General features: G+C 35.7%; 1 protein-coding gene and 3 non-coding genes across 4 annotated transcripts; all 4 read left to right on the plus strand.

Annotated features, from left to right (window-relative positions):
• Positions 1 to 998: 998 nt before the first annotated feature.
• tmem214 (transmembrane protein 214) lies at positions 999 to 14,608 on the plus strand. The gene is made up of 17 exons (XM_069172349.1): positions 999 to 1,273; positions 6,720 to 6,913; positions 7,339 to 7,489; positions 7,607 to 7,741; positions 8,345 to 8,427; positions 8,752 to 8,857; positions 9,293 to 9,374; positions 9,670 to 9,771; positions 9,967 to 10,108; positions 10,600 to 10,691; positions 10,983 to 11,031; positions 11,172 to 11,279; positions 11,417 to 11,534; positions 11,635 to 11,731; positions 12,258 to 12,426; positions 12,887 to 13,038; positions 13,249 to 14,608. The coding sequence occupies exons 1-17, from the start codon at positions 1,123 to 1,125 to the stop codon at positions 13,376 to 13,378; spliced, it is 2,061 nt and encodes a 686-aa protein (XP_069028450.1). The 5' UTR covers positions 999 to 1,122; the 3' UTR covers positions 13,379 to 14,608.
• A 475-nt stretch (positions 14,609 to 15,083) lies between these two features.
• trnay-gua (transfer RNA tyrosine (anticodon GUA)) lies at positions 15,084 to 15,172 on the plus strand. Its single transcript is given in 2 exon segments — positions 15,084 to 15,120; positions 15,137 to 15,172. It is a non-coding gene; the product is annotated as a tRNA-Tyr (tRNA).
• Positions 15,173 to 15,891: 719 nt separating this feature from the next.
• On the plus strand, positions 15,892 to 15,964 carry trnaa-agc (transfer RNA alanine (anticodon AGC)). Its single transcript has one exon. It is a non-coding gene; the product is annotated as a tRNA-Ala (tRNA).
• A 214-nt stretch (positions 15,965 to 16,178) lies between these two features.
• On the plus strand, positions 16,179 to 16,251 carry trnaa-agc (transfer RNA alanine (anticodon AGC)). Its single transcript has one exon. It is a non-coding gene; the product is annotated as a tRNA-Ala (tRNA).
• The last annotated feature ends 11,221 nt before the right edge of the window (positions 16,252 to 27,472 follow it).

Here is a 27,472-nt window from a genome sequence, read left to right on the forward strand (position 1 = left end):
TAAGCGTCCACTTAATTTAATTAGAGGAGGTTTTGTGCCAAACGCTAAGTGAGTCATTTGAGTGCAGCCAACACTCACCGTCTGTTCCTCAGACAGCAGCCAGACGAGAGAACAGCATCCAGGATGAAGATGAGCTGAATGCTTTCACACAAAGCTGAATTTTTACAGTCCATAAAAGTCATGCACCCGACGTCTTACTTTTTGACTTCAATTTGGAAATGATAAAAAAAATAAAAAAAATAGACCGTTACAAAAGGGCACATCAAAACATCCTGAGCTCTGTTTGAGCCCGCAGCTCACCGGTGCAGCCAGTTAAGGCTTCAGCTATCAATTAATCCACCAATTATTATTTTTTTATATCACTTTCCAAAAAATTTCAGAAAACGATAAACACCCAAATTGCTTTTATTGTCCGTAAACCCAAAGTATCAACCCCCGGGGAAGCTGGAACTTGTGAATTTTGTGGATCTTTACTTCAACAATTACTTTAACAACTCAGCCTGTTGATTATCAAAATTGTTGCCCATTAATTTTTGTCAATCAATTTAATTAAATTAGTTTGGTTCTATAAAATGTAAAAAAAAAAAAAAAAAGTCTGCTCTTGTCTGACTAACGGTTCCAAAAAACCCAAAGTACCCCGCAGTATAGCGTGTTAACATAAACTTATAAAACATTTCAACAATAACGCAGTTAAAAGTGATTTACATAAAACACGGACAAAATGTTAAAGCAATATAAGACGAAAGATTTTTTTTTTTAATTTTTTTAAATGCATTAAAATAAAACAAACTAAAAAGAGTGGTGTGAGAAATGAGTTGATTTTAAAATACACCAGGTTACTCGAGGTCGAAGTTTTTAAATGTATTTGAATTAATTAATAAAATAAAAATGTGTCTAAACTTGCTTAACCTCAGGAAACGGTACTGAACGGGTCTGAACGCGTCACTCTGACGTCACGCCGACAAAAGAGACGTGGCACGCGGACGGTTAAAACGACCAGTTGACGGAGCGTCGCGGTTCATTCAGAGCCGGGAGGAGGAAGAAGAAGGTGTCGGAGAATCATCATCATCATCACCGTTAAAACAACAACAACAACAACAAAACTGAAATAAGACAACCGACATGGCTTCGAACAATGGCTCAGCCGGCAAATGGGAAGTGGTGAAGAAAGGGAAGAGAAGCAACAACGGAGGAGGAGGAGGAGGGAAGAGCGACAAGAAGCAGCCCGGCGGAGGAAGGAAAGCTCTGGGCGAGTCGAACCAGCCGGCCCGACGTAAGTTCAACGCGGCCCTCCGCCGCCGCTGGCCGCCGCCGCTTCACCCCGTTGACCTCCTTTGAGAAAAGTTCCGCCTTTAAAGACGAGGACGGAAGTTTGAGTGACGAGCGTCACCGTTAACTGGCATCTTAGCGGGGACGAGCTAACCTAGCCTAGCCTAGCCTAGCCTCGCGCTGCGTTTCCTCTTTTAAATTCACGTTTTTTTTTTTTTTATTATCCGTTTTACTCTTAATCTGCTGCTTCGTGTCAAAGTAACATCCAGCCTGAACCTTTCTCCTCTGGGTTTTTTTATTTTATTTTTATTTTCTGACACATTCAGCTGGAAGGAAACGGGCTAGTTTAGCGTTAGCTTATTAGCAACCTTTCTAGGAAAAGTGTGTCAACAAAGTCGACGTCATTACAGTCGGAGCTGCATCGAGGTTGTTTATATTATCACGTGTCAAGGGTTGTTGTTTTTATTTTTTGTATTATTATTATTATTATTATTTTATAGCTGAACTGGACAAACACGCGGCGGATGGATTTGTCTTTAGCTCATTTCCACGTAGCCCACACATGACAGCTGTCACTCATCTGAGGGGACTTTAATACGACGTGGCGATTTAAAACCCACGATTTTTTTGATTTGATTTGGATTAAATCTGGCAGTATCTATATAATCCTAACGTCGACGATTTAAATTACGTTTATGCGCGTTAACACGTGTCTTGTTTTATATCTTATATCACTTGTATATTACATTTATATTCTGGAAAGAGCTTCAATTTAAACTTGAATTCCCTACTTGTATATTATCTTACTGTCCTTATTTATTTATTTATTTATTCGACCTTCTGTGCCTTTTTCTTGTGTTGCATTTATGGTAACCGATGCCAAGACACGTTTTTTTTTTTTTTTGCATACGTGGCTCCTGAGAACAGATTCTCACTAATTATAAAAACACGTAATGATGTCGCAGTAATCTTTATAAACAAGTAAAGATGATATCTTGTTCTATACCATGATGATACCATTTAATACTCCTACAGCCAGATATGCCTTATTGCTGCTGTTTTCCGAAGCCTTTAAAGACGCGTACGCTCGACGTAAGATTTAAAAACGCAACCCTTTGGTTTTTGCTTATTTTGACTTATTTTAGGCACACGCTGAAGTTTTGTTCACAAATATGTTAAAATCCACGTTGGTGAGCACTTAATCCATCCACCTGACAGGTGCATTTAAACGCATTGAGCGGCACGATAACGCGCAGGTCACGATAAAAGGTGCAGTTTTTTTGTTTTTTTCTTACAGTTTTATGTTTACAGTGTTAGGCAGAATTACACGTACGGGTAGAGACAAAAAAAAAAACCCCACAACTGTTGGTTTCTGGTGTGATTGCCGTTTGCCTCGTGCTGTGTGTGGTCTGTTCAATACTCGTATTCTCCTCTTCAGTGGCTAAAATTACACCATCATGAAGAGTCCTGCGACAGTAGTTGGGGAAAACACCGAGGCTGTGAGCGACTATCGAGTGGTCTCGGCGTTCACGGGCCGGGGGAGGTTGTCGGTTTGATCCAGTTTACCACATCGTTAAAGCATAACATCAGCTGACTAGAAAACGGCCCGAAGGCATGTTCTGTTTTATAAACTGAATTTCAAAGCCCTTGTTGAAGACGGAGCCCTTTCCTCGATATCTGTTTCAATATTTTCATTATTTTAGTTTCTTACTGCTGCAAATCCCCGATTTTAAATTGTTTAATCGATTCACCACAGATTTAACTTGGGAATGCAGCTTGTGGTTATAAGGTGCCGGTCGGCTTATGTTGCCTTTACACTATACATGAGATTTAAAAAAATAAAATAAATCATTCATAAAAAAAACTGTCAGCAGCTTCCCTCAAATCCTGCTCCATATTTTGAGATATGGTTGCCACTGAAAAAATGAACAAATCAGTTGTTTGTTTATGCCCCATTTTTATCAGTGAATCATCCCGTCTAAAGTCCGTCCGATCACGGTGACCGTGGCCGTATCGGTGGGGACGCGGTGTAAAGGTTTTGCCTGAAATAAATAAACATAATAACCCGTCTGACCAACGTAGTATTTAATCTAAATACGCGATCCGTTTTAATCAAACAGCAGTTTTTTGCCAAATCTGTTTGTCCCTTACAGCTGTTCAGCACTTGATCATGAGACTGCCAATGTTGGGCTTGTGGGTTTTGGCATATTTTAAAATAGTCCTCCAGCCTCGGGTTCACTCTGAAGTTTTTTTTTTTTATCTGATAGATCATGAAAGATGTTGCTGCGAAACATTATGGAAGTATTCAAGACTTTTTTTATTTGATTATTTAAATAGACAGAAAATGGAGGAAAATATTACAAACCTGACACGTAATTCTTTTACATAAAATGTCTGAACATATTTTAGGTTATCATGTCAACGGAGGCGATTGTGTCAAATCCAGCATGTTATTTAATTTAAAAAGGATAATAAAAACCGTTACACATCATCACAGCTGTTATTGACTCGCACTGTTCTCTTAATAACTCCAGCCTCCTTGAAATCAGAAATACCACTTTTTTTTTTTTTTTTTTTTAGCAAATATAATCTTTGATCAACATAAACTATCAGTTACTGAGTTGTGCTGTACAGGATGTATGCCAACAGTTAAAGGAACCGTTCTCGCTCTCTGTCCATCTGTGCTCTTGGAAACTGATCCAATAAAGGGCCGCAGATCATCATGACAGCTCAATTTCAATAAGTGTTCATTAACACGACTCCACCGGAAAACATTGTGCGGCGACACGGTGCCAAAAGGAGGCAGGTTTTTATTTTCACCCAGATGTTACATTCAGCGAACGCCAAGTAGACGTTGTGGCAAAAATGAAATCGAGTGGTTACATTGTAACCCCGGTTCTCCGAGTGAGTTCTCTGGAGACAATAGAGAACTTGTGGTTACATTGTAACCCCGGTTCTCCGAGTGAGTTCTCTGGACATAATAGACATCCTGTGGTTACATCTATAACCTCGGTTCTCTGAGCGACGAGACTTATCTCTCGATCGTCTCTTGTATCTCTCTGGAGATGACAGTTTTTCATCAACACAGTAACTGCACCCTCCACAGGGAAACATTTACATACATATTCACTGTAGCTTTATGTTTCTGGATTTATATTTCAGGAAGGTTCGCATGCAAAGTGGCTCCCACTTTGCATGCGAACCTTCCTGAACTGAAGCGTTCACCTGAGAAGACACTCCTCTGTTTGTTCTGGGTCGGATGACGTTTACAAAGACTGATGAAATTTCTCCCAAGTGTGTTGCAGTCATGCTGCTCTGATTGAGAAATGGTGACGAGTTTCTTGAAAAACGCTGCGTCTTCACTTCCTCCCGACTTCAGACGAGACAAGTTTCCTCAAGAATGCTGTTTATAACGGAGCCAAAACACTGAAGTCTTTCAAAGTAATGAAACAAAAAATAAAAATCTTAAACTGAATTCTAAAACATAAACAATCACTTTAAAGGAAAACATAATTGCATAAATGGTTTATGTCATCATAGCACAAATGAGACATTTTAAGAAAAAAAATAAAAAAATCCTAGTCTGGATTAGGACCTCCCCTGTGTCCCCGTCGCTGTAAGCAGATGTCCCTTCGTGTCAGGAGCTGCCGCTAGAAATGACCGACATCCCCGACACGGATATTTGTTTCGTATTAATAGATGTTTACGCCTGGTCAGATTACCTCAATCTCATCTTTCGGCGCTCTCCTCACTGTTCTGCTCTCGTGGGGTAATGCTTACTGAGCTGTCTGCGTCCTGAAGCCCCTCCCCCTTTTCAGACGAGACGACGACAACAACAACAATAACAAAAAAACTCATGAATTCGGCCTTCTTGTCGTGGATAGATTTAAATACCAGTTCCTGAATCTCCCAACTTTTGATCGGGCGGGGGAAGGGGAGGGGGGGAGGTTATGGTGACGGATTTCGTATTAAGTCCAGATGGAGAAGTTAAAAGTGTGAAATGAACCTCATGTTTGCGTCACAGCCCCTCGGGGTTTACACACACACACACACACACACACACACACACACACACACACACACACACACACACACACACGGCCCAGATATAGATAGATCGAGGTTCCATGTAGACAACTGCTCCGGTTTGTGGGCGGGGCTTTAAACCAGAATAATGTCCCATAATGTCTCGCGCTTAATCCCACATTTGCTGTCCTCCTCTTGTAAATGCTGACTGGAGTTCAAATAAAAATAGTCCCCATCAAAAACACTGGTTTCTCCTGTTGGAAGAATGTTTGCATACAGTTTATTTATTTATTTTTTTTTTAAAGTAGACTACATTTACGAGCCGTTTTTCTTCTCCTGCCTGTAAAGATGGCCGACGTAAGGAAACGCTTCCAAAAAGAAATTGAAGACAAAACATTGCGCAAACGGGCCGTTGTTTATCTCACGAGACCACATCCTAAACTTTACGAAGTCCAGCCAGCACATCTGGACTTTCCTGAACCGTCGCGGATCGCTCGCCGCGCGCTTTCTCTAGATTAAATTGTTTAGTGTTTGGTACGAAGGGCCGAGATGGATCCCAGGTCTGCATACCCGCCCTCCCCGTTACGTACACCCCGCTTATAATATGATGTCACTGGCATAAGAAACCCACGGTATTCTGCTTTCACTTCTAGTTAGTTGTCACGTCATCCATCTTTATATTGTATCTCTGGTTTCCCCCCTTTCAGAGGCTTTTACATTTTAGGAATAAAAACGATTAAAAAAAAGTACGAGTTACAGGAAATATCCGAAAATTATCTTTTTAAATAGTGAAGAAAATGATTGCTGTAACGTTTTATATCAAAAACAATTACAGCCCTGTAGGTTGGGCCGACTTTTATTTTGAAATGCCCAAAATATGGACATTTTAGGACACGTGACTGAAGTAAGGGAAATATCCAAAAACCATCTTTTTAAATAGTGACGGAAAATGATTGTTGTAACATTTTATATTAAAAACAATTACAGCCCGGAAAATATCTGACATTGGGAACTTCAAAATAAAAGCATTTGTAATGGACTTTTAACTGGTTTGAGCTCTAAATATGACAAGAGGGTTTTAACGAGTGGGAATATTTGGAATGCGGCCGGTGTTTATTCCTTTGTGAACCCTAATGAGTGTCGCATGAATATCGTTTTGGAAAGCAACAGCCTGTTACGTAAGCCACCGAGGGAGGGAGGGAGGGAGGGAGGCGCTGGATGTAAGGGGCGGGGAGGTGGGCGGGCAACCCGGGAGGGAAATACCTCGGGTTTCTTGGAGTAACTGGATTTTTCAGGGCAGCACAGAGAAGCAACGTCTCCCTGAAGAAGTTTCAGTTCATCTCCACAACTCTCCGACCCTTGTTTTTTATTTATTTATTTATTTATTTATTTATTTATTTTCCATTTTTTTTTCCGTCCCTCAGCGCCGCTGAAGATGTCGGAGACGCTGTACGACGGCTTCGAGAAGATGGGGAAGAAACAGAACAAGGAGCAGGTTCCTCCGCCGGCCGAGTCGCAGAGCAAGAAGCCGTCGGCCAGCAAAGCGTCCAAGAAGCCGCCGTCCAGCAACGCGGTCGGACCTGCGACTCACAAGACCCTCGAGGAAGCCTTCAAAGCTGTGAGTAACTTCTCTGTTTCTTCACCATCTCACGGTTGGTGCGGTGGATTAAAGCTCAACGTTGTTATTTCTTTGTAATGGAAAGAGAAGAAACCATTTTTGAAAGATTAAAGAATTTTTTTTTTTTTTTTTGCACTAAATCTGCTCGTTTGTTTCTAAACGACGTTAAATTAGATTTAAAAACTGAATTAAATCACAATATATATTGAGAAAAGATTCTATCAGCGATTCAATTAAATTTACCAGGCTTTTAAAAAAAACCAAACAAATAAAAATCCATTGATATCTTCGTGCAAAACACCCGGAAACAAAGACGCGTTGTAACGTCCTCGTCACATGCCGAGTGAGACGCGTCTCCGCCTTTCTGCTTAATGGATGTTTTGTTTTCCGGATGTTTCCGCCGACGGCCCCGTTTCTATCTTTAGCTGGACGTCGTGGACCTGAAGCAGCAGTTGGCTCGCAGTCAGACCCTGTTCCCAGAAACCCCTTCGGTCTGGGTCAAGGACCTGGCGGGATACCTCAACCTCAATCTGACCGCCCCGGAGAACGAGCCCACGCTCAGCAGCTACGCTCACGGTCCGTCGCACTTTTATTCTGAAATTGCCCCCCCCCCCCAAAAAAAAAAAAAAAAAAAGTGGACGTTTTTAGGACGCGCGACTCAACGTCCACCCGCTCTTTTGTCTTTCGTCCCAGATTACCCATACTGCCTTACGGGGAAAGAGCTGAGGGCCGTCATCAAGGGCCTGATCGGACGCTGCAGCAACATCCTGCCGGATTTCTTGGACCACTGCGTTTACACGATGCTCAGGGAGCTGGACAGACAGCCAGGTAAACCGGGACCGGACGGGAAAGACATCCGTCCCTTGGGTTTGGTTCTTCTGTCCTTCTACTGTCGGTTTCTGCACTTTAAATGGAAAAAAATTAGCAAAATAGCTGAGAAGTAGTCGAGCTTTACGTCTGCATTGGTTCAAGTTGTCTTTATTTGGGATTTGCATGTGGATATATCAACAACAACAACAACTAAAAGTCAGATTTGATTTTATTAAACAACATCGAGTAGCGAGATGAAAGAAAAACACAAAAACTGACTTGAAGCACGCTCATTGTAAAAACATGGTTAACGTCATCATCAGAGTCTTCAGCTGTCAGGCTCCTCTTAATTAAATATATATGAATACAAAACTTTTTGTTTTTGTTTTGTTTGTTGTTTAGTGTTGACGCTCTTCGTCTTTTTTTTTGTTTCCTTACTGTTTGTTATTTAAGGGTTGAAAACTGTTCTGGGATTTTACACTTAAAATAAAGATGAATTTAAAATGAATCAATCAATATCTTACTTTGGTTTTATTTGCCTCTTTTTTTTATGTATATATAGTTTTTTAATAAATAAAAAATAAAACGACAACAACAACAGCTGTTTCCTCTCGTTTCCAGGAGAACCTCTCCACGGCTACAGAGTTTGTATACAGGCGATCCTGCAGGACAAACCCAGAATAGCCACTCAAAACCTGCCAGAGGTGAGTGTGTGTGTGTGTGTGTGTGTGTGTGTGTGTGTGTGTGTGTGTGTGTGTGTGTGTGTGTGTGTGTGTGTGTGTCTGTCTGCGTCCGTCCTTCGGTCCTCCTGCTCCCCACCTCGTTCCTGCTCTGAATGTCCCTCTTTTAAAAACTCAAGTCGTTTTTCTTTTCTTAAATCCCCCCCCTCCCTCCAAACTGGCTCTTTCAGTCCAGATGTGCAACATCCAGCTGCTGTTTGTGCAATAATCTCGCAACGCCGTGTCGTAACAACCCCGTCTCGTCTCTCCTCTCCTCTCCTCTCCTCTCCTCTCCTCTCCTCTCCTCAGTATTTGGAGTTGTTGCGGTCGGTTCAGAATCGTCCCGCCAAGTGTCTGACCATCATGTGGGCTCTGGGCCAGGCCGGGTTTTATGACCTGAGTCAGGGACTGAGAGGTAACGAACAATCTTTACACGCGTCACCTGCACATCTACGAAACCTCATAATCCAACGCATGTAGACCTCCGTCTGCTCTGTCGGACGTCCCGGTCCGTCTGCCCTCTCTCCCACTTTCCCAACAAAGACATGTTTTTTCTGGAGGGGGGGGGGGGGGTCGGAGGTCACTGAAGCAACAGTGCAACATTAAGATGAGTTTTGACAGCACTCGCGCAGTTCGTTTATTATTAATGCACCTTTTTTTTTTTTAGTTTTTCATCATGTTACCTATTTTTGTTACTTAAATAATTTTAAGATGCAAGAAATGTTTTCTGCTGAATCGGCCCTTTTTTAAATTTTTAAAATTTTTTTTTTTTAGTTTTTTTTTTTTTTTACATTTAATACCAGAAGAAACCGTTTTTAAGAGGTCATTAATGCTCTTTTGTGTGTTTCAGTGTGGTTGGGTATCATGCTTCCTGTGCTGGGAGTGAAGTCCTTGTCCTCGTACGCCATCGCCTACCTGGAGAGACTTCTGCTGTGAGTCACGCCGACGAATACGTGGCGTATTTGTTGTTTTGCGTTATTATTTGGGTAACATTACACACGGCAGAAAAAAAAAAAACAGATTTTCTTTACTTGCTCAATCCTACAAAATCCCGGCTCTTTTCCATTTTGCATTATTTGCATTCGTTTTGAAAACGGTCCACACATTTTTAGAAGACGACGATACAAAGTTTTAACTGCGTGGCTCTTCAGAGTATTTTGATATTTTAAGAGGAAAACTGAATAATTTCTTCTTCAACTTCTTCTTTTTTTTTTTTTTTTTAACCAGACTTCATGCAAACCTGACAAAAGGATTCGGCATCATGGGTCCTAAAGAGTTTTTCCCTCTGCTGGATTTTGCCTTCATGCCGAAGAACGCCCTGTCAACGGGGTAAATGAATGACTCGTCACATCGATTGTCTTTTTTTTTTATTTATTTATTTTTTTTAATTGTCTGTAAATATATGGTTAACCTCCAGAGATTATACTCGACCACGAGCTTGTGACCGCGAATGACTCGGGACGGCTGACTTTCGTCCTCCCCGTGATCACGAACCCGTCGTTTTCCCTTTCGTTTGCTTTTCAGTCTGCAGGAGCAGCTGAGGCGTTTATATCCTCGACTGAAGGCGCTGGCGTTCGGAGCCAAACCCGAGAGCACGTTGCACACCTACCTGCCGTCTTTTCTATCCAGAGCCACGCCGCACTGTCCGGACGACATGAAGAGAGAGGTGAGGCCTCGCGCGCACACACACACACACACACACACACACACACACGCACACACACACACACACGCCATCCCTAACAGTCTCCTAATCAGAGTCACAAACCGTTCAGATAACATATCGACAGCTGACTGAGCTTGAAGGAGGAACAACAACAACAACAACAACAACTCTCTCGAACACTAACGACGTTCCGAGCGACTAAACGGCAGCTTCCCTCCGGCGTTATATAACAAATAACAGAAAACATCGTTCTTCAGAGTTAAAGAGCGCCGGCTTCTGTTCGACTCTTGTTTTTCATCAATATTTGACAACGTATGTTACTGTCGGACGTGGTCTTAATCTGCTTCCGTTATCTCGATAATCGGTTTGTTGGTTGATTCTCAAAAAGCCCTTTTCTGGTAAATTATTACTCCGGGAAATGTAGTGAAAACATGACGAGTTGAGTGGTTGTTTTTTTTCCCCCCCCTCTTTGTCTCTTGCGTTTCTCTCAGCTGCTCGGCAGCATGACGGAGTGTTTGTGTGTTGACGTCCAGAGTCTGGGAGTGTGGCGGCAGCTCTACACCAAACACCTGCCCCAGTCCAGGTGAGTCGCACCTTCAACAGCGAGCGGAGTTCCTGTATCCGTTCCAAATGAAAAGCTCTCATCTTCTTAAACACTTCGTCCTATTAAGCCACCCTTTTTATTTATTTATATATATATATATATATATTCTTTTAATTCCCTGATGTATTCGATTAATGACAACCTGTGAAACCTCACCGTGATTAATTCAGGAGAGGCAGATGTTCATAAAATAAAACACAAAAAAAAACACCCAAGTTATATTCTCACGTAAGTTGAATAAATTGTTTTCTGCTCTCTCTTTGTCTCCAGTCTGCTTTTAAACCACTTACTGAAGTCCTGGAACATCCTTCCACCGAAGGTACGACATTCAGAAACCGAACTCGCCTCCCTGGAGAGCGTCAAGAAGTCTTGAATAAAGAAACTGCTTTTATTAATCGAGCAAAATCGCATTTGATGCGGCAGGAGAGTTAAAATGTCATTTCTCTTTTTTTCCTTTAGCTGCGTAAGAACCTGGAGGAAACGATCCAGTCGTTCCGAGTCACCAATGAAGAGATGAAAGACGCCGTTGAATCTCAAGAGCTGCAGGACTGTAACAGCCTCTGTCAGGTGAGACCGAGTCACCGGGGGAAAAACAAAAACACTCAAAAGTCCTGTTTGATTAGAAACAAAATTATACTTGAAAATTGTCATTTAAAAAAAAAAAAAAAGTTTTTATTTGAAAAGAGTTTTGTTTGCGTCTCCAGAACCTGCAGGTGAAGATGCGAGGTCACGGCTTCCCCTGGTCCAAACTGCTCATGGTTCTGCTCGTGTTCGCCGCCGGCTTCATCGCCCACGACGTCAGAACTCACGGCTCCGTCGCAGGTCCGACCGGGCGGCGCTCGTTGACAACTCGCGTAGTCGTCACGTTTATTGTTGTTATTTGTTGCTGTAACTGTTGTTGTTGTTGTTGTTTCTTCTTCAGAGTCCACCACAGCCAGGTATCTGCACACCTCGGGGGTCACGGTCGTCTCTCAGCAGGCGTGGAGCAAAATCACAGTGTACTCGAAGCAGGGCTTCAGGTACGAGCTCGGCTTCGCCGCGTGTTCGGTTTATTATTTATTATTATTTATTGATTTATTGATTTATTGGACAGTACTACGCCCAATTGGTAAAAAGGCAAACAAATCGAACTAAAATATGAATGACTTATGAAGCATGTCCAGTTTTTGTTGACGCTGTGGTAGAAATAGGTTTTGTAGTGGACTAAAAAAAAAAAATAGAAAATATGTTTGGATATGACGTAATCTTTTACAACATTACTGTTCATTATGACTTCGGTAAACATTCAATGTCACCAAACGCTGAACGTGATGAGCTTTTACACCGATAAATGTAAACAGCAGATCGTACAAACATTTTTAAATACATTTGAAAATAACTTCACTGCTCGTTAAATTCTTTTTTAAAAATGTATTCAGACAAGCTCAAATTTAAAGGAAACTATGATTTCTAACGTTGTCGTGTTGAATTCCTCTCGGTGGCAAACGAAGCGTTCACCTGGTGTTTGTTTGTTTGTTTGTTTGTTTGTTTGTGCTTCCTGTGCAGCTGGCTGGAGACGAACACGCCGTACTACTACTCGGAGTGCGTTCGTGTTTCGAGGCCTCTGGTGGAACAAGGGTTGGAAAAGGCCAAAGCGGCGGCCGCCTTCATCTCCGAAAACACCGCCAAGTTCCTCCTGTGGGTCAAAGAGACGACGCCGCTGGTCGTAGAATGGGTGAGGACGGTTCACACCGCAGCGTCCCGCCGTCTCGTCGGTGTCAACTTAAGTCGAAGCTCTGTGGAGGCGAAGATGCTTAAAACGCAGAGCGGCCTCTTTTTATTTTTTCTTTGTTTTTTTTTTATAAAAACTGAATGGAAAAGTAAAAAAAAAAAAAAAAAAAAATCCAATCGGAGGTGGCTCGCATCGAATTTCTTGCCTCACAACAGTTTGTGAACGGAGGCAGAAATAAATTGTGGCGTCGGAAAGCAGCACCGCCGTGCACGTCGTCACCATAGCAACCCACGCCAGTTAGGCGGGTCGACGGACGGTCGGTCCGTCCTGGAGATCTGATTCGGGGAACAAATCGCCCGCAGCCCGAAACGACGACTCGGGCTCTTTTGCGCCGCGACTTCTTTTAAGACGTTTAAAAAAAAAAAAAAAAAAAACGACTTTCCGATGTCTCGTCTCCGTCCAGGTGAACACCAACACTCCCGACAGCGTCTTCCAGCTGTTGGCGTATCTGAAGGAGCTCCTCATCTTCCTCCACCAGAACTACGTCCTGCCGGCGCTGGCGCACACGTCCGACCTGCTGCGCCGAGCGTGGACCAACCTGCAGGACTCCTGCAAGTCAGTAGATCGTCAAGCAGCCGCCGACATTTCTTCTGTTTAGACTTCATTAATCCCACAGTGGGAAATTTAGCAGCGTAGAAAACAGTTAGGAGAGAAAAAAAAAAGGTGCTTTTACAAAAAAGAAAACTTTTTTTTTTTAAATGTGTAAATGCCATCTGAAGCGAGCGCGGACTGATTTGTTTTTGTTTTTGTTTGTTTGCGTTGCAGCGGCGAGGTGTCGGTGTCGTGTCTGCAGAGCCACGCCGCCTCCTTCACCAACTCCACGTGGCAGCTGCTGCAGCACACGACCTCGGCCATCAAGACGTGGGCTCAGGAGCTGCTGACTCGAGCGGGATAACGGCAGCAGATGGCTGACTTAATTTACACACACACACACACACACAATGCAAAAAGTTGTATACTGTGTACACACACACACACACACCACACACACACTCTGACCCAGTGTGAGGCTGCCTTTTCAGTGCGTCGCTGCCATCGGACACCGCAGGGGGTCGGACGGAAAGAATAAGCAAACTCTCACTCAAAGGACCCGAAATTTTATCAATCAGTTTGCTGTTGTATAGATTTTTTTTTTTCTACCGATCTTTTTGTCGCTGCTGGACGAGGAGCTCGTATCTTTTTCTCTCCGAGTTTTCTACTTCAGCTGTTGCTTTAACCTCTGCGGTTTAAAAAAAAAATAAATCATAAAAAAACGATTATGTAATTTATAGGAAAATGTAGGTTTGTAGAGAATTTATAAACCCATTTTTATTTAAAGATGATTTTTGTTTTTGTTTTTTTTGTATTAAAAGTGCTCTATGCGAACTGGTGGAGGGAAGAGGGGAAAAGACACACAAAAAAATAAAACCTTTTCCAAGCCTCCTGAAGACCTCATCGGTTAATCTCTCGAGGGATACTTTGCCTCTTAGGCTTCGTCGCCATGACGACAGGTCGGGTACCAAAAGTACATTATGTGGGGGGAGGAGTCACATCTGCAGGTGGATTGGCTCTTCCTGAGTTTTTTTTAGTCTCGTCAGTCGATAGAATAAACGTACCTGCTTGTTTCTTCGTCCTCGTCTTCGTCTTCGCTGCTTCGTTTTCTGTCCCGTTTCTTCTTCTTTTTTTTTTTTTTTGCTTCACTGTGCCATCAGGAAGTCGACGTCCCGGGCTGAGGAGAAGAAGCACTGCGGTCATGTATTCGTACTTGAAAGTCGACGAGGTCGTCGATGTGTGTGTCTGTGGATCAAACGAGCCGCTTCTCAAAACCTTTATTCTCTGGGCAACGTTTCAGACCAGCTGATTCAACGTATGTTTGGATGACTAATGTCTTACTTTGTAATGTAAATGATTTATAATAAAGATGTCAACCATTGTGCTGTTTTTTTTAATTTCTAATTTTTATTTCCACAAGGTTGACTTTTCTTTTTGTGTAACTAAAACAAATAACTTTTTATCTGAAAATGAACATTTTTGAACTCTGAATGATGTGATTTTTGCATCTTTATTTTCATGCTTTGTTCATTATGATTGATAAATAGATGCCTGTAACATTTTATTAAAGAAGATTTATGTTATTAGAAACCTGGTTTACCGCAATGTTGTCGTTGAAATGTGCATCACGAAAAATTTAAACAAATATAAACTACAACACAAGAGCTGGATCACAAACTGGGACCCCGACAGGTGTTCACTAACTTCATTAACTTTAAAAGGAAATTTACACCATTAATTTGCACGGATCTCAAACTATATTTGCATGATCTATTCAATTTATGAAGATTCGTGAAAAGCCTTGAAAGTGACCGCTGGTTTAATGGGGCGCAGGTTCGAGACCCCCCCTCTCCCACCAATAACCTCCGTTGGTTTACGACCTAAATGTAAACGGAACAGGATGTAACTTCAAGCAGAAATTATACCGAACTCGTATTTCGAAGTTTTGAAACAGTTTGGTCAAAAATAATTTAATAAAAATCTAAAACCAAGTTGCCCCAAAGGCCGACCGAGCTACGGTGAGTCTACGTGGATTGAAGCCATACTTTGCCCCACAGTGAATCTCAGCCCCTTCGATAGCTCAGTTGGTAGAGCGGAGGACTGTAGACTTTCATCCGAAGACATCCTTAGGTCGCTGGTTCAAATCCGGCTCGAAGGAGGGCGATTTCTTTTCGGTTTTTAATTTCGACAAAACGCCGCCGAAAGCGCGTCGTCTCCGCCCAGACCTCGTCTGGGGAGAACAAGCCGTTTGTTCCGGTGTTAAATTAAAGTACGTTTACCTATTTTTACAACTACAGCTTCTTTTCCGCCTTTAAATAAGTAAAAAAAACAAAAATACCTCCGAGCTTCTAGCGAGTTATTTAATACCCTGTTAGAGGACAGATAGCCGGAGGTTCAAGGGCCAAATTCAACGAAATAAATTTAAATAGTCATAATAATAGGAAATAATAATAATAAGAAGAAGTCATAATTTAGCTTTTGTTGGGTTAAAAAAAAAATATTACAGCTTTGTTAAATTTTTAAATGGATAAAATAATTGTGGTGTGCATATTTACACTGTGATTAAAGGGTTCAATAGGGAAAAAGAAAAGTAATTTAAAATCATCGCTTCGTGAACTGTTGTTTTAAACACTCGAGTTCATCATTTAGCGGGATTGATGGCGATCATCTCGGCTGTATGAATCTTTTTTCTGCTTTTCAACTCCATATATGAATTTTAAATTGTAGGACGTATACTCCTCTTCCTACATCATGTTTCTTTTCGTACATTTTCTAGCACGTACTTTTAATAAAATCAACATTAAAACGAGAAAACCATGCGCTCTGTTTTCCGGAAATGAAGCTATGTGAAGTGACGTCACGACTTTTACCATTGCGGGGGGATTAGCTCAAATGGTAGAGCGCTCGCTTAGCATGCGAGAGGTAGCGGGATCGATGCCCGCATCCTCCACATACTTTTTGTTTATTACTTTTTCCCGTTTACTCCGTTTCTATTTTACTTTGATTTGTTTTGTTTTACAAGACGCAATCACGCCAACCTGAAAACAGGTAAGATGCTCGACAATATATTGTAAAAGTACTGTTTTCACGTTCGGCATCAACCCCGTTGACACACGTGAAAGCAGAATTTACTTATGTGAATATGAACTGATTCTGGCCATTACGGGGGATTAGCTCAAATGGTAGAGCGCTCGCTTAGCATGCGAGAGGTAGCGGGATCGATGCCCGCATCCTCCAAGGATTTTTTTTTTCCTAAATGAGGAATCAAAATAGTATGTTGACCAAAAGTCACGTCGTTCAAAAATACATGAAGGATTCATACTATATCATGTTGTCCACAATTACTTAAAAAAAAGTCACAGTACAGTATGTTGTAATTTTTTTCCTTTTTTATGCATTTTTGGGCGACATGCGTTGGTGAAGCAATAAATCTTTTTCTGTGCAATTAAATTGCGTTATCAACGCTACGGTTTGTGAAATCTGATGCTTCGGTGTCTCTGAGTGAAAGCAAAATCTGACACTGGCATTAATCAGAAGCCAAAGCATAAACTAACTGCACTTCTTTCACGAATCATGAGATGACTAGTAGCCTTCGACACAGAATGAATGTTGTTTTTTTTTGGTATTTTGCAAATGTTTTGAAGCTCTTTTTTTGATGTTCATACTATTTGCATTGAAAAAGTCATACTATAGCATGTCGTCCAAAATTATATAAAAAAGTCAAACTATAGTATGTCGTCCAAAATTATGAAAAAAAGTCAAACTATAGTATGTCGTCCAAAATTATGAAAAAAAGTCATACTATAGCATGTCGTCCAGAATTAGATAAAAAAATAAAACTATAGCATGTCGTCCAAAATTATATAAAAAAGTCATACTGTAGCATGTCGTCTAAAATTATATGAAAAAGTCATACTATAGCATGTCATCTAAAATTATATAAAAAAAAGTCATATTATAGCATGTCGTCTAAAATTATATAAAAAAGTCATATTATAGCATGTCGTCTAAAATTATATTAAAAAGTTATACGAAAGCATGTCTTCCAAAATTACATGAAAAAGTCACACTATAGCATGTCTTCCAAAATTATATAAAAGAGTCATACTATAGCATGTCTTCCAAAAAGTCATATTATAGCATGTCGTATGAAATTATTTAAAAAAGTCATACTAAAGCATGTCTTCCAAAATTATATAAAAAGTCATACTATAGCATGTCCAAAATTGTATAAAAAAAAGTCATATTATAGCATGTCTTCCAAAATTATATAAAAAAGTTATTCTATAGTATGTCGTCCAAAATTATAAAAAAGTCATACTAAAACATATTTTCCAAAATTATATAAAAAGTCATAATATTGCATGTCTTCTAAAATTGCATAAAAAAGTCAAACTATAGTATGTCTTCCAAAATTGCATAAAAAATTCATACTATAGCATGTCTTCCAAAATTGCATAAAAAAGTCGTACTATAGCATAACTTTTTCATCGACACAAAAATCACAAAAAATGTCATACTATAGTATGACTTGTTTTTTGGTCCAAAAAATTTAAAATACTTAATACTTTAGTATGTTGTCTAAAATATGAAGAAAAAGTCATACCGTACTATGTCGTGAAAACAGTCGTACTTTATCATAACTTTTTCATCGACACAAAAATCACCAATAATATCATACTATAGTATGACTTTTTTTTTGGCCAAAAAAATTTAAAATACTTAATACTTTAGTATGTTGTCTAAAATATGAAGAAAGAGTCATACCATAGTATGTCGTCGAAACAGTCGTACTATAACATAACTTTTTCATCGACAAAAAAATCACCAATAATGTCATACTATAGTATGAATATTTTTTTGGCCCAAAAAATTTAAAATACTTAATACTTTAGTATGTGGTCTAAAATATGAAGAAAAAGTCATACCATAGTATGTCGTCGAAACAGTCGTACTGTAGCATAACTTTTTCATCGACACAAAAATCACAAAAAATGTTATACCATATTATGACTTTTTTTTTGTCCCAAAAAATGTTATGCTATAGTATGACTTTTTTTTTGGCCCAAAAAAATTTAAAATACTTAATACTTTAGTATGTTGTATAAAATATGAAGAAAAAGTCATACCATAGTATGTCGTCGAAACAGTTGTACTTTAGCATAACTTTTTAATCGACACAAAAATCACCAATAATATCATACTATAGTATGACTTTTTTTTTGGCCAAAAAAATTAAAAATACTTAATACTTTAGTATGTGGTCTAAAATATGAAGAAAAAGTCATACCATAGTATGTCGTCGAAACAGTTGTACTTTAGCATAACTTTTTAATCGACACAAAAATCACCAATAATATCATACTATAGTATGACTTTTTTTTTGGCCAAAAAAATTTAAAATTCTTAATACTTTAGTATGTTGTCTAAAATATGAAGAAAGAGTCATACCGTACTATGTCGTGAAAACAGTCGTACTTTATCATAACTTTTTCATCGACAAAAAAATCACCAATAATATCATATTATAGTATGACTTTTTTTTGGCCCAAAAAAATTTAAAATACTTAATACTTTAGTATGTTGTATAAAATATGAAGAAAAAGTCATACCGTAGTATGTCGTCGAAACAGTCGTACTATAACATAACTTTTTCATCGACAAAAAAAATCACCAATAATATCATTCTATAGTTTGACTTTTTTTTTGGCCAAAAAATTTAAAATACTTAATACTTTAGTATGTTGTCTAAAATATGAAGAAACAGTCATACCGTACTATGTCGTGAAAACAGTCGTACTTTATCATAACTTTTTCATCGACAAAAAAAATCACCAATAATGTCATACTATAGTATGACTTTTTTTTTGGCCCAAAAAATTTAAAATACTTAATACTTTAGTATGTTGTCTAAAATATGAAGAAAAAGTCATACCGTACTATGTCGTGAAAACAGTCGTACTTTATCATAACTTTTTCATCGACACAAAAATCACCAATAATGTCATACTATAGTATGACTTTTTTTTTGGCCCAAAAAATTTAAAATACTTAATACTTTAGTATGTTGTCTAAAATATGAAGAAAGAGTCATACCATAGTATGTCGTCGAAACAGTCGTACTATAACATAACTTTTTCATCGACAAAAAAATCACCAATAATGTCATACTATAGTATGAATATTTTTTTGGCCCAAAAAATTTAAAATACTTAATACTTTAGTATGTGGTCTAAAATATGAAGAAAAAGTCATACCATAGTATGTCGTCGAAACAGTCGTACTTTAGCATAACTTTTTCATCGACACAAAAATCACCAATAATGTCATTCTATAGTATGACTTTTTTTTTGGCCCAAAAAATTTATAATACTTATTACTTTAGTATGTTGTCTAAAATATGAAGAAAAAGTCATACCATAGTATGTCGTCGAAACAGTCGTACTATAGCTTAACTTTTTCATTGACACTAAAATCACAAAAAATGTCATACTATAGTATGAATTTTTTTTGGCCCAAAAAATGTTATACTATAGTATGACTTTTTTTTTGGCCAAAAAAATTTAAAATACTTAATACTTTAGTATGTGGTCTAAAATATGAAGAAAAAGTCATACTGTACTATGTCGTCGAAACAGTCGTACTTTATCATAACTTTTTCATCGACAAAAAAATCACCAATAATGTCATACGTATGACTTTTTTTTTGGCCAAAAAAATTTAAAATACTTAATACTTTAGTATGTTGTCTAAAATATGAAGAAAGAGTCATACCGTACTATGTCGTGAAAACAGTCGTACTTTATCATAACTTTTTCATCGACACAAAAATCACCAATAATATCATACTATAGTATGACTTATTTTTTGGCCCAAAAAATTTAAAATGCTTAATACTTTAGTATGTTGTCTAAAATATGAAGAAAAAGTCATACTGTAGTATGTCGTCGAAACAGTCGTACTATAGCATAACTTTTTCATCGACACTAAAATCACAAAAAATGTCATACTATGGTATGACTTGTTTTTTGGTCCAAAAAATTTAAAATAGTTAATGCTTTAGTATGTTGTCTAAAATATGAAGAAAAAGTCATACCATAGTATGTCGTCGAAACAGTCGTACTATAGCATAACTTTTTCATCGACACAAAAATCACAAAAAATGTTATACCATATTATGACTTTTTTTTTGTCCCAAAAAATGTTATGCTATAGTATGACTTTTTTTTTGGCCCAAAAAAATTTAAAATACTTAATACTTTAGTATGTTGTATAAAATATGAAGAAAAAGTCATACCATAGTATGTCGTCGAAACAGTCGTACTATAACATAACTTTTTCATCGATAAAAAAATCACCAATAATATCATACTATAGTATGACTTTTTTTTTGGCCCAAAAAAATTAAAATACTTAATACTTTAGTATTTTGTCTAAAATATGAAGAAAAAGTCATACCATAGTATGTCGTCGAAACAGTTGTACTTTAGCATAACTTTTTAATCGACACAAAAATCACCAATAATATCATACTATAGTATGACTTTTTTTTTGGCCAAAAAAATTTAAAATTCTTAATACTTTAGTATGTTGTCTAAAATATGAAGAAAGAGTCATACCGTACTATGTCGTGAAAACAGTCGTACTTTATCATAACTTTTTCATCGACAAAAAAATCACCAATAATATCATATTATAGTATGACTTTTTTTTGGCCCAAAAAAATTTAAAATACTAAATACTTTAGTATGTGGTCTAAAATATGAAGAAAAAGTCATACCGTAGTATGTCGTCGAAACAGTCGTACTATAACATAACTTTTTCATCGACAAAAAAAATCACCAATAATATCATTCTATAGTATGACTTTTTTTTTGGCCAAAAAATTTAAAATACTTAATACTTTAGTATGTTGTCTAAAATATGAAGAAAAAGTCATACTGTAGTATGTCGTGAAAACAGTCGTACTTTATCATAACTTTTTCATCGACAAAAAAATCACCAATAATATCATATTATAGTATGACTTTTTTTTGGCCCAAAAAAATTTAAAATACTAAATACTTTAGTATGTGGTCTAAAATATGAAGAAAAAGTCATACCGTAGTATGTCGTCGAAACAGTCGTACTATAACATAACTTTTTCATCGACAAAAAAAATCACCAATAATATCATTCTATAGTATGACTTTTTTTTTGGCCAAAAAATTTAAAATACTTAATACTTTAGTATGTTGTCTAAAATATGAAGAAAAAGTCATACTGTAGTATGTCGTGAAAACAGTCGTACTTTATCATAACTTTTTCATCGACAAAAAAATCACCAATAATATCATATTATAGTATGACTTTTTTTTGGCCCAAAAAAATTTAAAATACTTAATACTTTAGTATGTTGTATAAAATATGAAGAAAAAGTCATACCGTAGTATGTCGTCGAAACAGTCGTACTATAACATAACTTTTTCATCGACAAAAAAAATCACCAATAATATCATTCTATAGTATGACTTTTTTTTTGGCCAAAAAATTTAAAATACTTAATACTTTAGTATGTTGTCTAAAATATGAAGAAAGAGTCATACCGTACTATGTCGTGAAAACAGTCGTACTTTATCATAACTTTTTCATCGACAAAAAAATCACCAATAATGTCATACTATAGTATGACTTTTTTTTTGGCCAAAAAAATTAAAAATACTTAATACTTTAGTATGTGGTCTAAAATATGAAGAAAAAGTCATACCATAGTATGTCGTCGAAACAGTTGTACTTTAGCATAACTTTTTAATCGACACAAAAATCACCAATAATATCATACTATAGTATGACTTTTTTTTTGGCCAAAAAAATTTAAAATTCTTAATACTTTAGTATGTTGTCTAAAATATGAAGAAAGAGTCATACCGTACTATGTCGTGAAAACAGTCGTACTTTATCATAACTTTTTCATCGACAAAAAAATCACCAATAATGTCATACGTATGACTTTTTTTTTGGCCAAAAAAATTTAAAATACTTAATACTTTAGTATGTTGTCTAAAATATGAAGAAAGAGTCATACCGTACTATGTCGTGAAAACAGTCGTACTTTATCATAACTTTTTCATCGACACAAAAATCACCAATAATATCATACTATAGTATGACTTATTTTTTGGCCCAAAAAATTTAAAATACTTAATACTTTAGTATGTTGTCTAAAATATGAAGAAAAAGTCATACTGTAGTATGTCGTCGAAACAGTCGTACTATAGCATAACTTTTTCATCGACACTAAAATCACAAAAAATGTCATACTATGGTATGACTTGTTTTTTGGTCCAAAAAATTTAAAATAGTTAATGCTTTAGTATGTTGTCTAAAATATGAAGAAAAAGTCATACCATAGTATGTCGTCGAAACAGTCGTACTATAGCATAACTTTTTCATCGACACAAAAATCACAAAAAATGTTATACCATATTATGACTTTTTTTTTGTCCCAAAAAATGTTATGCTATAGTATGACTTTTTTTTTGGCCCAAAAAAATTTAAAATACTTAATACTTTAGTATGTTGTATAAAATATGAAGAAAAAGTCATACCATAGTATGTCGTCGAAACAGTCGTACTATAACATAACTTTTTCATCGATAAAAAAATCACCAATAATATCATACTATAGTATGACTTTTTTTTTGGCCCAAAAAAATTAAAATACTTAATACTTTAGTATTTTGTCTAAAATATGAAGAAAAAGTCATACCATAGTATGTCGTCGAAACAGTTGTACTTTAGCATAACTTTTTAATCGACACAAAAATCACCAATAATATCATACTATAGTATGACTTTTTTTTTGGCCAAAAAAATTAAAAATACTTAATACTTTAGTATGTTGTATAAAATATGAAGAAAAAGTCATACCGTAGTATGTCGTCGAAACAGTCGTACTATAACATAACTTTTTCATCGATAAAAAAATCACCAATAATATCATACTATAGTATGACTTTTTTTTTGGCCCAAAAAAATTAAAATACTTAATACTTTAGTATTTTGTCTAAAATATGAAGAAAAAGTCATACCATAGTATGTCGTCGAAACAGTTGTACTTTAGCATAACTTTTTAATCGACACAAAAATCACCAATAATATCATACTATAGTATGACTTTTTTTTTGGCCAAAAAAATTAAAAATACTTAATACTTTAGTATGTGGTCTAAAATATGAAGAAAAAGTCATACCATAGTATGTCGTCGAAACAGTTGTACTTTAGCATAACTTTTTAATCGACACAAAAATCACCAATAATATCATACTATAGTATGACTTTTTTTTTGGCCAAAAAAATTTAAAATTCTTAATACTTTAGTATGTTGTCTAAAATATGAAGAAAGAGTCATACCGTACTATGTCGTGAAAACAGTCGTACTTTATCATAACTTTTTCATCGACAAAAAAATCACCAATAATATCATATTATAGTATGACTTTTTTTTGGCCCAAAAAAATTTAAAATACTAAATACTTTAGTATGTGGTCTAAAATATGAAGAAAAAGTCATACCGTAGTATGTCGTCGAAACAGTCGTACTATAACATAACTTTTTCATCGACAAAAAAAATCACCAATAATATCATTCTATAGTATGACTTTTTTTTTGGCCAAAAAATTTAAAATACTTAATACTTTAGTATGTTGTCTAAAATATGAAGAAAAAGTCATACTGTAGTATGTCGTGAAAACAGTCGTACTTTATCATAACTTTTTCATCGACAAAAAAATCACCAATAATATCATATTATAGTATGACTTTTTTTTGGCCCAAAAAAATTTAAAATACTTAATACTTTAGTATGTTGTATAAAATATGAAGAAAAAGTCATACCGTAGTATGTCGTCGAAACAGTCGTACTATAACATAACTTTTTCATCGACAAAAAAAATCACCAATAATATCATTCTATAGTATGACTTTTTTTTTGGCCAAAAAATTTAAAATACTTAATACTTTAGTATGTTGTCTAAAATATGAAGAAAGAGTCATACCGTACTATGTCGTGAAAACAGTCGTACTTTATCATAACTTTTTCATCGACAAAAAAATCACCAATAATGTCATACTATAGTATGACTTTTTTTTTGGCCAAAAAAATTAAAAATACTTAATACTTTAGTATGTGGTCTAAAATATGAAGAAAAAGTCATACCATAGTATGTCGTCGAAACAGTTGTACTTTAGCATAACTTTTTCATCGACACAAAAATCACCAATAATATCATACTATAGTATGACTTTTTTTTTGGCCAAAAAAATTTAAAATTCTTAATACTTTAGTATGTTGTCTAAAATATGAAGAAAGAGTCATACCGTACTATGTCGTGAAAACAGTCGTACTTTATCATAACTTTTTCATCGACAAAAAAATCACCAATAATGTCATACGTATGACTTTTTTTTTGGCCAAAAAAATTTAAAATACTTAATACTTTAGTATGTTGTCTAAAATATGAAGAAAGAGTCATACCGTACTATGTCGTGAAAACAGTCGTACTTTATCATAACTTTTTCATCGACACAAAAATCACCAATAATATCATACTATAGTATGACTTATTTTTTGGCCCAAAAAATTTAAAATACTTAATACTTTAGTATGTTGTCTAAAATATGAAGAAAAAGTCATACTGTAGTATGTCGTCGAAACAGTCGTACTATAGCATAACTTTTTCATCGACACTAAAATCACAAAAAATGTCATACTATGGTATGACTTGTTTTTTGGTCCAAAAAATTTAAAATAGTTAATGCTTTAGTATGTTGTCTAAAATATGAAGAAAAAGTCATACCATAGTATGTCGTCGAAACAGTCGTACTATAGCATAACTTTTTCATCGACACAAAAATCACAAAAAATGTTATACCATATTATGACTTTTTTTTTGTCCCAAAAAATGTTATGCTATAGTATGACTTTTTTTTTGGCCCAAAAAAATTTAAAATACTTAATACTTTAGTATGTTGTATAAAATATGAAGAAAAAGTCATACCATAGTATGTCGTCGAAACAGTCGTACTATAACATAACTTTTTCATCGATAAAAAAATCACCAATAATATCATACTATAGTATGACTTTTTTTTTGGCCCAAAAAAATTAAAATACTTAATACTTTAGTATTTTGTCTAAAATATGAAGAAAAAGTCATACCATAGTATGTCGTCGAAACAGTTGTACTTTAGCATAACTTTTTAATCGACACAAAAATCACCAATAATATCATACTATAGTATGACTTTTTTTTTGGCCAAAAAAATTAAAAATACTTAATACTTTAGTATGTGGTCTAAAATATGAAGAAAAAGTCATACCGTAGTATGTCGTCGAAACAGTCGTACTATAACATAACTTTTTCATCGACAAAAAAAATCACCAATAATATCATTCTATAGTTTGACTTTTTTTTTGGCCAAAAAATTTAAAATACTTAATACTTTAGTATGTTGTCTAAAATATGAAGAAACAGTCATACCGTACTATGTCGTGAAAACAGTCGTACTTTATCATAACTTTTTCATCGACAAAAAAATCACCAATAATGTCATACTATAGTATGACTTTTTTTTTGGCCCAAAAAATTTAAAATACTTAATACTTTAGTATGTTGTCTAAAATATGAAGAAAAAATCATTCTGTAGTATGTCGTCGAAACAGTTGTACTTTAGCATAACTTTTTCATCGACACAAAAATCACCAATAATATCATACTACAGTATGACTTTTTTTTTGGCCCAAAAAATTTAAAATACTTAATACTTTAGTATGTTGTCTAAAATATGAAGAAAGAGTCATACCATAGTATGTCGTCGAAACAGTTGTACTTTAGCATAACTTTTTAATCGACACAAAAATCACCAATAATATCATACTATAGTATGACTTTTTTTTTGGCCAAAAAAATTTAAAATTCTTAATACTTTAGTATGTTGTCTAAAATATGAAGAAAGAGTCATACCGTACTATGTCGTGAAAACAGTCGTACTTTATCATAACTTTTTCATCGACAAAAAAATCACCAATAATATCATATTATAGTATGACTTTTTTTTGGCCCAAAAAAATTTAAAATACTAAATACTTTAGTATGTGGTCTAAAATATGAAGAAAAAGTCATACCGTAGTATGTCGTCGAAACAGTCGTACTATAACATAACTTTTTCATCGACAAAAAAAATCACCAATAATATCATTCTATAGTATGACTTTTTTTTTGGCCAAAAAATTTAAAATACTTAATACTTTAGTATGTTGTCTAAAATATGAAGAAAAAGTCATACTGTAGTATGTCGTGAAAACAGTCGTACTTTATCATAACTTTTTCATCGACAAAAAAATCACCAATAATATCATATTATAGTATGACTTTTTTTTGGCCCAAAAAAATTTAAAATACTTAATACTTTAGTATGTTGTATAAAATATGAAGAAAAAGTCATACCGTAGTATGTCGTCGAAACAGTCGTACTATAACATAACTTTTTCATCGACAAAAAAAATCACCAATAATATCATTCTATAGTATGACTTTTTTTTTGGCCAAAAAATTTAAAATACTTAATACTTTAGTATGTTGTCTAAAATATGAAGAAAGAGTCATACCGTACTATGTCGTGAAAACAGTCGTACTTTATCATAACTTTTTCATCGACAAAAAAATCACCAATAATGTCATACTATAGTATGACTTTTTTTTTGGCCAAAAAAATTAAAAATACTTAATACTTTAGTATGTGGTCTAAAATATGAAGAAAAAGTCATACCATAGTATGTCGTCGAAACAGTTGTACTTTAGCATAACTTTTTAATCGACACAAAAATCACCAATAATATCATACTATAGTATGACTTTTTTTTTGGCCAAAAAAATTTAAAATTCTTAATACTTTAGTATGTTGTCTAAAATATGAAGAAAGAGTCATACCGTACTATGTCGTGAAAACAGTCGTACTTTATCATAACTTTTTCATCGACAAAAAAATCACCAATAATGTCATACGTATGACTTTTTTTTTGGCCAAAAAAATTTAAAATACTTAATACTTTAGTATGTTGTCTAAAATATGAAGAAAGAGTCATACCGTACTATGTCGTGAAAACAGTCGTACTTTATCATAACTTTTTCATCGACACAAAAATCACCAATAATATCATACTATAGTATGACTTATTTTTTGGCCCAAAAAATTTAAAATACTTAATACTTTAGTATGTTGTCTAAAATATGAAGAAAAAGTCATACTGTAGTATGTCGTCGAAACAGTCGTACTATAGCATAACTTTTTCATCGACACTAAAATCACAAAAAATGTCATACTATGGTATGACTTGTTTTTTGGTCCAAAAAATTTAAAATAGTTAATGCTTTAGTATGTTGTCTAAAATATGAAGAAAAAGTCATACCATAGTATG

The sequence above is a fragment of the Embiotoca jacksoni genome, unplaced genomic scaffold, assembly GCF_022577435.1.
Source record: "Embiotoca jacksoni isolate LCO1_2020_lvr unplaced genomic scaffold, fEmbJac1.0.p SCAF_52, whole genome shotgun sequence".
NCBI classification, from domain to species: Eukaryota; Metazoa; Chordata; class Actinopteri; family Embiotocidae; genus Embiotoca; species Embiotoca jacksoni.